Source organism: Typopeltis vanoorti, chromosome 1 (genome assembly GCF_054136105.1).
Source record: "Typopeltis vanoorti isolate ZY-2024b chromosome 1, IOZ_Tvanoo_1.0, whole genome shotgun sequence".
NCBI lineage: Eukaryota > Metazoa > Arthropoda > Arachnida > Uropygi > Thelyphonidae > Typopeltis > Typopeltis vanoorti.
The window spans coordinates 154,601,780-154,614,893 of NC_143549.1; the positions used below are offsets into that span (position 1 = coordinate 154,601,780).

The 13,114-nt window shown below is 36.1% G+C and overlaps 1 protein-coding gene across 3 annotated transcripts in view; it reads left to right on the forward strand.

Moving 5' to 3' along the window:
• Nucleotides 1-13,114, forward strand: part of LOC150110558 (pseudouridylate synthase 1 homolog) — a 173,493-nt gene that overhangs the window by 62,184 nt on the left and 98,195 nt on the right. For all 3 annotated transcript variants that reach the window (XM_090394778.1, XM_090394787.1, XM_090394768.1), the window contains exon 5: nt 5,066-5,194. In XM_090394778.1, the coding sequence (XP_090250904.1) occupies nt 5,066-5,194 (129 nt within the window). The remainder of the gene's footprint in view (nt 1-5,065; nt 5,195-13,114) is intronic.

Below are 13,114 nucleotides of genomic sequence, written 5' to 3' on the forward strand. Positions count from 1 at the left end.
TAACTGTAGGGCTGGCTGCCACTACAGTGACATTTGACATCTCTCTGTGTTGATTTAGAACACACGGAATCTGTGTGCGGAGACATGATGCTGTGGCCTCCATATTAAATAACTGTTTAAGAAATAAAGGTTGGTAGACCATGGTAGAACCTCACTTCTGTACAGAGGTAGGCTTAAGGAAACTAGATTTGATAATAAAGAAAGAAAAATAAGCATGGGTTATTTGATGCCCAGGTAGTAGGTACTGGGCACCCACTCACCTCTAGCTATCCTAACAAGGTGCAATACTACAAGCAGAACCAAGACTCTGTAAGACTAATACAAGAGGAGTTTGGGACAACTCCTCACTTTACCAGTGCTACTATTTCTTTTTGTAGGGTTTGGTGCTCTGCTAGTTATAAAGACCTCTCTTTATTAGGACTGTCATATGGGACTTTAAAATTCTGTCTCTGCGTGCTCTGCAGGGCACACTGGTGGCTTGGTGCTGCCATCAACATATGACCATTAGGATGCTTCATACTGGAATCGGGTGATCTCTTGTAAAGGCTTCAACCTAGACCTAGTAAGATTTGTATGTGTAATAATGCACTCTCAGTATGTAGTTTAATAAATAAATGAATAACTAGTGGCTTAACACAAGGATCAGTCCTTGGTCCACTGTTATTCAATCTGTACATTAATGATATTGGGAAGGATTTGACATGTGACATACAGCTATTTGCTGAATGATGCAAAGATGCATTTCGGCATTCAGTATTGCTGATATGCAGTACTTACAGAATGATTTGAATAGGCTAGAATTGTGGGCATGGGAAAATGGATGTCAGTAAATGCAAAGTCATGCACTTTGGTGTGATTAGATATCCAATGTTGAATTATATTGGTGGGATTTTGCTAGAAGAAACTGATCAGGCTAAGCATCTTGGATTATTAGTAGCTAACAAGTTGAAGTTCAGGGTAGCAAAGATTGCAAATATAAGTCAAAAGATAATTACAATACTGAAATGAACTTTGACATATAAAGCTAAGAATGTCATTTTGCCTCTTTATAAGTCCTTAATAAGCCCTCACTTGGACTAGGGTATGTTGTGATTCTGATAAGTGGAGAGAGAAATTAAGACTGATTATGATGACAGATTGAGAATTTGTAGACTGCAGACACTAGCAAACAGGAGAAAGGGGCGATATGATCGAGACTTGCATTCTTCTGAAAGGGTCATACAGCATTTCAGTTGATGGAATTTTTCATTTTATGGAGGGTGGGGGAAAGGACAAGAGGGCGAGGGCTAGATTTTTCTCTCATAGGGTCGTGTGTGATTGGAATGGATTGCCATTGGTTGTTGTGTGTGCTAGTAGTGTGAATGAATTCAATAATGAGTTTGATAGCTGGTGTGGGTGGTATGTGGCCTACCTCGATGTATCCCTAACTCCCTGGAGGTCTCTCTTAATAATAATAATAGTTATATAGCTTGTACTTAAATTGTAAGTTAGTAGTTATATGTAAGATGTATATTAAAAAATGGTTCAATATAATCAGGTATAAAGCAAATGAAATCTTCATAGTGTAATCTTTAATCTGTATGGATTACATTATGAAGGACAGTAACATTAAATCTGGTATCAGAATTGCAGATGTTAAACTTAGTTCTTTATTTTTTTTTACAGATGTTATATTCTTAAATAAATTATCTACATATAGATAATGGATTTTATCTGTACTAAATAACTGCTATAACTAACTTGGTATGAAAAGACAAAAATTAAAAAAAAAAAAAAGAATAGGAACATGGGAAAAATCAATATCATTCTCAGTGGAGAACCTATAAAGCAAGTCAAGTACATTTTAATTTCTACCTTCTTTATGTGCTTTGCCAAATGTTCTCTCACAGTCTTGCAACTTAGCTTCATATTCATATGTATTAACTACTATTTTATCAGAGTTTTAGATTTATTTGGATTGGTTTATGTTATTGACATTGTCTACTTTTTTTGTGAAATGCATATATTCTTAGACTGATTTTTCTGATTTATGGGATTAAAAACAAAAACAAAAAAAAAAAAAACAGGATATGAGGAGGAAAATCCATCTATTCTCTGTGAATCCAGCTAACTCACTCACATTTAGTTCAGTTAGACAGTTTCAATTTTCAAGTTAGACAAGTTTTTAGTGAAGATGGCAAAGATTGACATCAGTAATGGAATAAAGCAAAGCTGGTATGGTTAGGAACAAGTTAAATTTATATGGAATCAGAAATTAACTAAAACAGTTGAGACAATTTTCAAACCAACTTTAACTTTCAAGAGCCTCTATGACTCAGTTGATATAGATGATGTGGTTTGGTTTATAAAGACCTTGCTTGGTTAAGATTCATCTATGATGGGAAGGGGCTTTTCAGCTAAAGCTAAATGTGAACATTTATAACACTATGCTTTTCAGAGAGAGAGAGAGAGAGTGTTTGTTTTTAAGTTTTTATACTTGAAGTAACTGATAGGCTGTAGCCACAGATGACATCAGATTAATCAACATTATTATTAAATGGTACCTTCTACTAGTACATTCCCTGGTTGGCAAATTGGTTAACCTACCTACTCTCCAGCTAACATGCTTTGGGATTTTAATCTACCATGGGCATGGATGTGTGTGATTATCTTTAGGGGGGAAATGAATTTCATTGCCTGCTGTGAGACCACTGCCCTGCTTATTGGAGGCCTAAAATGGCTTAAAAGAATTCTGTGTTTAGTTTCTATAGAAGCATTTCCAAACTGTGCAAAAAAATTAATAAAAAATACAAAAATAAAATAATAAAGAATGGTAAAAAAAATTCCTTAGCCCATCCACAGCACCATTGTACTATATATTTACAACTTTTTCAGGGTGGGTGATGCATAATAAACATTGGCTTTACCTCAGCATATTACTCTCAACTTATTTCTTCATAATTTTGAGTTTAGCTGTTGACAATTTTGTGAACAGGAAGAATGCTGATTCGCAGCATGATTTTTTTGCATGATGCTGTCATCTATGCTTTGTTCAAAGTTTTAAATGGGCTTTATACAGAAAGTACTCAAAATTTTAAACATATGCGAATGCATAAAAATTTGAATAAATAATCATGTACCATAATAAAATAATTAAAATTTAACTAAAAACAGTTACAACGGATATTTCAAGCTTAGTCTTTTATAGCAGTTTCAAAGCAATTTTAATTTTCAAGAGCCTGCATGACTGTTGGAGTTGTGGAGGCTTCAAGAGTCATGGAACCTTATGATATAGATATCAAATGCAGTATTATACAGACTCCTACTGTATAATAATGCATTTCAGTATAAAGTGTATTAAGGGCTAGTAAAAATATTTTAAAATTTTGCAGTTTGAAATTATTTCCCAGATTTTGTTATCCATTCCAGTTCAGATTGAGTGAATAATAATGCTGGAACTTTCCTTAAACAATAACTGTTCATGCTTGGAGATGCTTTGATGCAGTAATTTAGAGTTAGTCCAAAGGATCCCATAGTTAGTATTATCCCCATGCTGAGCTAGAATAGAATTGTCGGATTTTATAAGCTGAATGTGTTGTTAATATTCAGAGATCTCTTTCTTTACCAATCACATAGATTATGTGAGCTGGAGACTTGATAAACACCATGTAAGGGCGAGTTTATCTTTAAGAGAGAGAACCAGAAGTAACCGACAGATACTTCACATGCAGAAATGAGATTACACTTAATTCATATTGATTTGGAGGATTAGGGAAAAGTATTATTTTCAAGCCTCCATGGAGTCTGAAGACTCATTGCAAAAGTAGTCAGTTTTTTAAAGTCACTTTAGGCTTGTAGCCATTTAAGAACATTGTATTTTTGATTGTTAATATTTCTTGTTGAAGATGTGCATCAGAGGATCAGATGTTTTGAGTTCTTGTTAGTAGGGTCTTCATATTAGTTTAATGTTCTGACCATGTGAGATTAACAGTGGTAGAGAACCATCTGTTTGCAATTCATGCAAACATAAAGGAATAATGCTCCCTGTGATTATTTCTCAAGTATATAAACTCAGTCCTGGAAAGAATGTGTTGATTTTATGAAGAAAATGTTATAAATCTTGTTCACTGTATTGTTTTCAAATGGCAAAGATGCTGTGTGCATAATGGTTTTGCAGAGAAGGTGAGGATGTACAGAAGGGAATATTTCTTCTGTTTTAAACATATAAAGTAGTATTGGACAAGAATGGGATGGATGAACAGACTGCCCATTATAGTTTAATCTTCCAAGTGAAATATTCAGAATTAACAAGAAATTTAAATAACTCTAAAATGCCTACTGGAAAGTCTTGGAATTAATATTCCCAAGTTCAGCCAAATGGATATTTGTTTTTAAAGGCAAATGAGTTTTTTTGAGCAACTTGTCCTGCTTTAGTAAAATTGCCTGTTTGTTAATCTCTTAACATCAAGACTTTATCCATCTTATACAACCATGCAAGCCTGGTTTGGCTCACGACTTGGAGTTGTTACTTAGTTTTTTTGTTTAACTAAGCATACTTACATTGGTGTACAAAAGAGCTGTATGTGTGTAACTATGGCCATTTGCCATTGTTAGATATACACAACATTAAGCAGTTGGTTTAGAATTTCCTGTGGATCTCTTAGTCATAAGTTGAAAATGCTGTGAGATGCTCACAGTATAATATTTATTGTTTTAACTGAACTGTTTTTAGTTAATTAAAATTTAGTGATTTTATTACCTTATATGTTTGTTTAGATTTATGGAAAACCCACTGGTTCCTTTACATAACAGGAAAAGTTTTTTTTTTTTCTTAATATTTTCTTTGTGTAATCTGTTCTGAATTTTTATCAGTCTACACATATTTATAAAAATACAAGTATATTTGTAGGGAAAATATAGGATGAAAGCATTTTTTCATGAAAAAGTATATTTCATAAATGAGATTTTTAAAGAGATTTAAAAAAAAAACCATGCATTTCATATTATATAAATCATAACTTCTTTAATGGGCTTATTTATTGCATAGTGTTGTGTCATACTTTATATATGTTTTCCCTTCATGTAGGTATAAAGCAAGTTATTCCATCATTTAACAGTAAAAATTTTTGTGAAGCCAGATCATATGCTTATATGTTGCCAACATTTGCTTTTGCACCCATGGAAAAGCTCACTACAAAAGCTTTCAGAATTTCAGGTTAGTATGTGAAAGAACAGAGGTTGCTAATAAACTAAGTTTGTTAGATCAGATACTCTTTAGCTAAGAACTATTCATTATTCAAGAAGAATATCTACTAAGAGGGTTCAGCTTGGGAAGGTGATGACTGAACCAGACAGAAATAGTGGTTAGTTTTCCATATGTCTTTTCTTGAGCTATGTGAAAGTCAAGTCCCAGTTATCTGGTTTCCACCTGTAAGCAATCCATGTCACATTGTGTTGAATTGTTATAATGTTCTGTGTACTGATTGAGGATACATAACAAGATATAATGATGAATTGTTCTAGATTTATTATTATCATTATTAATTGGACATTTGTGTGTCATAGTGAGGCCATTTCGTTTACATAGTTTCTTTGTAAACTCATTCAATGACGTTACATACACAACCCTCTCTGGGAACTTATTCTACTCATTCATCCCTCTCCAATTAAAAAAAAAGAAAACAAATGCAGTCCTCTTATCCCTGCTAAACCACACTTTTGCTCAACTGGTATCAGTGATATCCTTTGGCTGTAAAGGTCCAAGTCTGAATCCCATCTAGGATGTGAAAAGCCTTTATAAGGATCTTCAGCAAGATGAGTCAGCCAATTTCATATGAAGGGAACAGTGTTTTTTCTTCCCAATAACTTGGATTTTTTATTCCACAAAACATACTAGCCAAAAGAACATGCATTTAATAGACATAATACACTGGCTGCATTGCCTTTGTTGCTTTGGCTAATTCTAAACAGCCAGACCGAATTCAACTTCTAGAGATGAATTTTTCCTTCTCCAAACAGCTATTGAAAAAAATTCCCCTGAAACTGTAAAATCTTTTCAGCAACTTTTGTTTCTATCATATTTCTTCTCTCTGTTGCTTATCAACTAGTCTAACCCCCAACCTTCAGTCTATCCTCACAGTATGTATTCCACAAACCAGTCACCATCTTGGTTACTCATTTCTAGATACTCATCTCAAGAAATCATTGAAGTCCTGTATATAGAGAGAGAAGCTTCAGCTTTCATATTGCTCTTTTTCAACATCTAAGTGAACTTTATATATATATATATATATATATATATATATATATATATATATATATATATATATACAGACACACACACACACTTTCGTATATTTATATGGGTGTATGTATATATATATATGTATGTGTGTGTATATATGCACACATACGTACATACACTACCTACCAAGAATTGTCCAGAGACTTCTGTTATTTGAAGTTATGGAATATTCCAGGTTTGTTAATAACATAAAAACTGGTGTACAGATAGTAGAAAGCAGTATTTCATCATAGCAGTTGAACACAGGTGGTATGGCAATATGATGTAAACTCGGTGACTTCAAGAGAGGTGTCAATGTGGGCTGTCACATTGGTGGCATGTCCATATGTGCCATTGCTGCTTGACTGGAGCATCCAAAATCAATGATTGGCGATGTGATCAACAAATGGAGACGTTTTGGCATCACTAGTGCAGGAAAACACTCAGGGTGTCTGCCAGAAATGACTAACAGGGACAGGAGGGTGTTAAAAAGGGTGGCATGCAAAAACCAGCTACAATTGGCACAGACCATCCGCAATAAGTTCCAAATCCTTCTGGATGAAGAAGGATGACATTTTTCCAAATGGGTGTTCTCCTGATGAATGTAATATTAAGAATAGTGGTGGACTAATTTGCTGATAATATGGTTTCTGAACTTGGCTGGGATTGTTGAGGGCCCTGATAAATAAGAGGATGAAGAAGTGTTCATTATCAGGAGGAATTTTGTTTGTCACCAGAGCTCCCCACCCACCATGGAGCTACATGGATGCCCACTGACTGGCAGGCAATGACAGCAGGGTTGTCAGAATGTCCAAAAGCTGTAAAGAAACTGCAGTCTGGAGATGTCCTTATTGAAGCAGTGACAGAAGACTGAAAAGTTCTGTTACCCTTCTGTCTTCTGACAGAAGACTAAGGAGTGACAGAAAAATGCAACATCTACTAGGGGAATACTAATTACAGTTACTCCCCACAAAACTTTAAACTTTTCTAGAGGCGTAATATCTGAGTGGAATCTCCGTGATGTTCCTGATAAAGGGATATGTTCCAAACTCAAGGACTAAGGAGTGACAGCCATAAGATGAATCCTAATACGTAGGGAATGGCATCTGGTTCCCACCAAAAATATCATCCTTACCTTTAACAAACCGAAACCACCAACATCTTCAAAGCAGAATATCTCAACTGTCCAGTAGAGCCGTACTGGACAGTTGAGATATTCTGGACAATTCTAAACCCCTTAATGGTGTTTTAAATGTCAAAAATATAGTCATTTTGAAACTGCCTGTGCCCATTGTGGAACATGAGAATAAGGACTGAAAGAGCAAAATGTCAGAACGCTGAGGGAGACCAACCGGCATACTTGGGACATTGACAAGAATGTCAATTCTGCCTTCTCACAACTGCAACAACTCTGAAAGATATGATGTGGTCACTATTCCTTTGAACGAATGAAAGAGAGAAATCATCACTCACTCCTGAAAATATGACAGAAAGGGTCCCACTACATAAAAATTCTCTTATTAAAAAAATTAATGGAACATGCACCACAGAGGATCAAAGATATGTCTCCAGACCCTTTATTAGATGGCTCATCAACAGATAGCATGAATACCTCTACTTCCCCTCAGGTAGCTAAAAATTAATATGTCGAGTTCCCTAGAGGGAGTGGAATTTGACGGCATCTGGGATATTTTTCCAGAAGAAGATGAAATGTTGTCAGAAGATAGAAGGGTGACAGAAGTCTTCTGTCACTGCTTCAATAAAGACATCTCCCGGCTGCAGTTTACAGCTTTTGGAGATCTGACAAGTGCTGTCATTGCCTGTCAGTCAGTGGTCATCCATGTAGCTCCATGGTGGGTGAGGAGCTCTGGTGGCAAACAAAACTTCTGATAATGAACACTTTTTCATCCTCTTATTTATCAGGGCCCCTCAACAATCCCAGCCAAGTTCAGAAACCATATTATCATCAATGGAGAATGAAAGTAAGAAACAAAAATCATCAGAAGCTGCAAATAAGTCCACCACTGTTCTTAATATTACACTCATCAGGAGAACACCCATTTGGAAAAATGTCATCCTTCTTCATCCAGAAGGATTTGGAACTCATCATGGATGGTCTGTGCCAATTGTAGCTGATTTTTGCATTCCACTCTTTTTAATCTCATCCACAATTCCCAAAAAAGAAAAACATCCAAGACTAATGAAAACATATTGCTCATCATAGGAAACCAGATGATACCACCAAAAGAAATAATGGAAATATTCCTACAATGGAACTGTCGTGGATTCAGACAAAACACAAATGACATCAAGGTTCTCTTGCAGAAGTATAAACCGATATGCTTTATCTTGCAGGAAACATACCTCAAGCCTAGTGATAATCCGATTCTTCATAATGTTACTATTATTTGAAGTACAGGACTTGCCCACGGAGGAGTCGCTATCCTTGTGGGCAACCATACCCCTTCCAACAGATCCAAATTAACACCAGCTTGGAAGCAGCTTTTATAATACTCTTAGTCAGATATGTAATAACAGTATGCTGCATCTGTCTCCCTCCTGCAGCAGATATTTCTCAAGATGAACTTAATGATGTCATATTGCAGTGACCATCCCACTTACTTTTAATGGCAAATTTAAATGGGCATTCCACTCTGTGGGATAGCACCCAGAGAAATATCAGAGGAAGAGTTGTTGAATGTATGCTCAACAACAACATTTCTCCCTCTTAAATACAGGAAGCAACTCCTTGTTCCACTTGCCTACCTGGGCATGCACTGCTATTGACTTCGTTATCTGTTTACCCTCCCTTTTCCCCACTGTTTAAGTGGAAAAACTGATAATGGCCTATTTGAAAGTGATCACTTTCCCATGATATCCACTTTTCTATATGGGCAGCCATGTACCACATTACAGATATCACGGTTGAAAATTGAGCAAGCTGACCGGTCCACCTTTCCCTCGTTAACAGATTTTGATTCTGCAACAGTCAGGTCATCTCTTATCGTTGATGTAGTGAAGCATGTAATAGAGTGTACTATAGCAGCAGCTTCAACTACAATTCCTAAAGCATCTATTCAATTACCACATTTTTCTAAGCCATGATGTTATGATGATTCACAGCAGCCAAAGAAGACCAGAAAAAAAAAGCTTAGGGTATTTTTTGCAGATGCCCTACAACAACAAACTTAATTGCTTTCAAATGTGCCTAGACTTGAGCTAGATATATCTGTTACCAGAACTAGAAGGAAGAAGGAATCCTGGATCCAATTTACTTCTTCTATATCATTCAGAAAATGAAAGGCAGATATATTCCCACTGGCTCTATCATTGAACACAATGGTTGCACAGTTGCTGATCCAACAGCTATTGCTGACACACTTGAGGAGACTTTTGCAACATTTTCTTACCCCCCCCCCCCAAGTTCTTTGTCTGAAAAAAGCAAAGTCTGAAAGTCTTTGGTCTGAAAAACAACAATCCAGTTTTCTTTGAACAGCACAAAAGAATTCATCAGGCCATTTACCAAAGAAGAAATTAAAGCTCTTTGCTTTAATGTTGTCCAACTGCTGTTGGACCAGATAATATCCAGTGGTACAGCCATGGATCAACAATCTTTACAACAAAATTTTCCATGAGTGCATATTTCCAGGTACCTGGCAAAAGACGGTTATAATTTCCTTTTCTAAGCCAGGGAAAGTTCCATAATTTCCGAGTAACTACTGACACCAGCTGCCTATGTAAGACTCTGGAAAAAATGGTTCACTCTTGTCTTTATAGTTTCTGGAGACAACCTTTTTTTCCAGAATACACTCTGGCTTCCGAAAATATCATTCTACTATTGATCATCTTGTCCAGCTGAAAGCATCCATTAAAGATGCCTTCCTAAAGTGTGAGCATCTAGTATCAGTTTTCTTTTATGTGGAAAAAACATGACGCTGCTTGGAGGTTTGGAATACTGCAAGACTTATGTAATTTTGGTCTTACATAGAATCTTCCTCTTTTTATCAAAAACTTCTTATCTAACCAAATCTTCCAACTCCAAGAGGAACTGCCCTCTTCCACTCCTATAACCAAGAAGATGGAGTCCCACAAAGTTCTGTTTTAAGTGTCGTGCTTTTTGCAATCAAGGTCAACTCGATAACAGAACAACTTCCTCCAACAGTAAGTAATGCCATGTATGTGGATGACTTTTCCATCTTCTGTCATTCATGTAATTATGAGGGTTATAGAAAGAAAGCTACGGCAATCCATTGACCATCTCTCAAAATGGGTGCTTGCAAATGGGTTCAGATTTTTGCAGCAAAAGGTTTGTGTGCATTTTGTTAGGAGATGTGCCATATTAGGAGATGGCACATCTCCTAACTGACATAAAGCAATTTCTCCATCTTATAAGATGGAAGATAGGGTGCATAGAACATTCTATGCACCCTATCTTCCACCTACTGGGATGCTGACAGATGCACCATGTTTTGTTGTATAAATCATTGATAACATCATGATTATGATCTCAAGTCTGTGCTTCTGCCAAGGATGTACTTGGCAGAAGGAATAGGCTAGGAATTGTACTGTTCCTAGCCTGTGCAGTTGTTTCTCATACGTAACTAAAATAAAATCCTTGTCAAAGCACTCCATGTATCCAACTGTCTTTTGTCCACAATTCAAGAATCTCTGTAACAACAAACTGCCATTAAACCCTTTGGCTTGCAGATAAAACTCCCCTACAAGCTAGAAATAGTGGTAGACAACATAGCACAGATACCACAAACACCTCCCATGGTAATAATGCATGTCAGCATGTAGCTTTTCTTTCAGCACCTTAATGAAATTTTCCACCCTTGCTGTTGTCTACCAGCAGATCTTCAGAGCTCATAGAGCTGAATACTCTGATTTTGAACCTATCTACATAAATATGTAGATAGGTTCAAAATTGGAGGATGGCAGAAGATCCCTAGTGGGATCTTCTGCCATCTTTTCAAGACATCATTATATCTGCAAATCCCACTAGAGTGTAACAACTTTGCTGCAGAGTTATATGCCATAGACCTTGCAGTAAAGTACATGTGATTCCATTGTTACCAAATGTGCATAATATATTCAGACTTACAAAGTTCTCTTCAGGCAATAAGAAGTCTAGAACTATAATAACATCCAGTATTCTCTCGAATGAAGTACCCCCCCCCCCCTTTCAGTTATTAAAACTACACTGCGATGCATGCTTCTGTTGGATTCCAGGCCATGTTGGGATTATGAGATATGAGGCTGTAGATACTGCAATGAGGTGAGCTTATTTCTCCGACATCCACCATGTCAGAGAAATACACTCACCTCATGCCTATATCATGTACAGATTATCAGAACTGCTATCTCAGTGACAGCTATGGAACAGAGAGACTTAATGATAAGCTAAACCTAAATTAAACTTGCAGTTGAATTCTGGCAGTCTATCCTGCTCAGGATTCAAACAGAGGAAGTTGTTCTTGCTTGACTCCACATAGGTCATAGTCATCTTATGCACTTCTTCCTGCTATGGGGTGATGACATGGCTATGTGTGAGTTTTTTGACCCTGTACTATCTATCACTCATATTTTAATCAACTACCCTCATTTTGCCTTTAAAAGTGATGGGTGCAGGCATTGAGAATGAATTCAAGGAAAGGTATGATAGCCTGGTATGGCTGATATTTTGTCTCCCTCAATGAATCTCTGACTCCTAGAAGTCTTTGGTAGTAATAATATTATTTTTATATATTTTTTAATTATTTTTTATTAATAGTAAAAATGAAATTTTCTTTACAATATGATATTCATTTTTATCCTCCTCAGAAGTAAATTGTGATCACTTCCTATTTCATATCTCTTGTATACTGAACTTGCATGAAGATGTCACTATCAACAATAACAAAGCCAATAAGACTTTCTTCATTTTTTATCTTTTTTCCATATGAATTTGTGCACATACTTATTATTATGTGACACCTCCAAGGACTCATCAAGGAAGGGCACTCTATGACTCCGCCTCCACTACTTAATCCACGAGCTACACAGAATGCCACTACCATCATAATCTGCACACAGTGCTATGTTGAAATGTAGAGTTTTATGATGAATAGTTCATGTCCTGAACAGAAATACACTTACTGTTCTTACTGTTAATAACTCTGCCTTTTTTTTTTTTCTCAGAGCATTTCTATGCACCTGTTCATTTCCTACTTTGCTGTTTTTCATTTTTTTTTCTTTGTCATCTGTTTCTCTAATGACTCAAAAATTCCTCCACTTTTTCTTTAATCTTCTGTGACAGCATAACACAAATAGGATTCATTGTCTAATTTCCCATTTTGAACTTTTCCCACATCTTTATACTTTATAATACTTATCAATCAAGATAGTTATGTTCATGTTTAGTGAATGCTATGGCTACTCCTTCCTTTCCTTGATTACTGTTATAGAATATAACATCATATATGTATTATTTAGCAGCATATCACCTATTTTAGTCCTCTTGGTTTCAATAACACCAGTTATGTCATCATCATAGTTATGGCTCTAGTTCTTCTGCCAGATCAACTTCTTTGACACTAATACTTCTTACAATGATAGTGTCCATCTTCAATTCTGCTGGTGTTGAATTTGTTTATTTTCACTGTTTGCCCTGGTTCTCTGATTCTGGGGCCTTTTGTAACTGTACAACACACAAGCCAGCATGACATTATCTTGTACCATCATTTTAGCCAGTACAGAATGCAGTTTGGTTGGGCAAGTCCCAAATTGCCAGCCTATCCTTATTTATTTGATCTTTAGATGGGGTGCATACTAATGCTACATGTCATATGATGGTAGGGATTGATCTCTGCA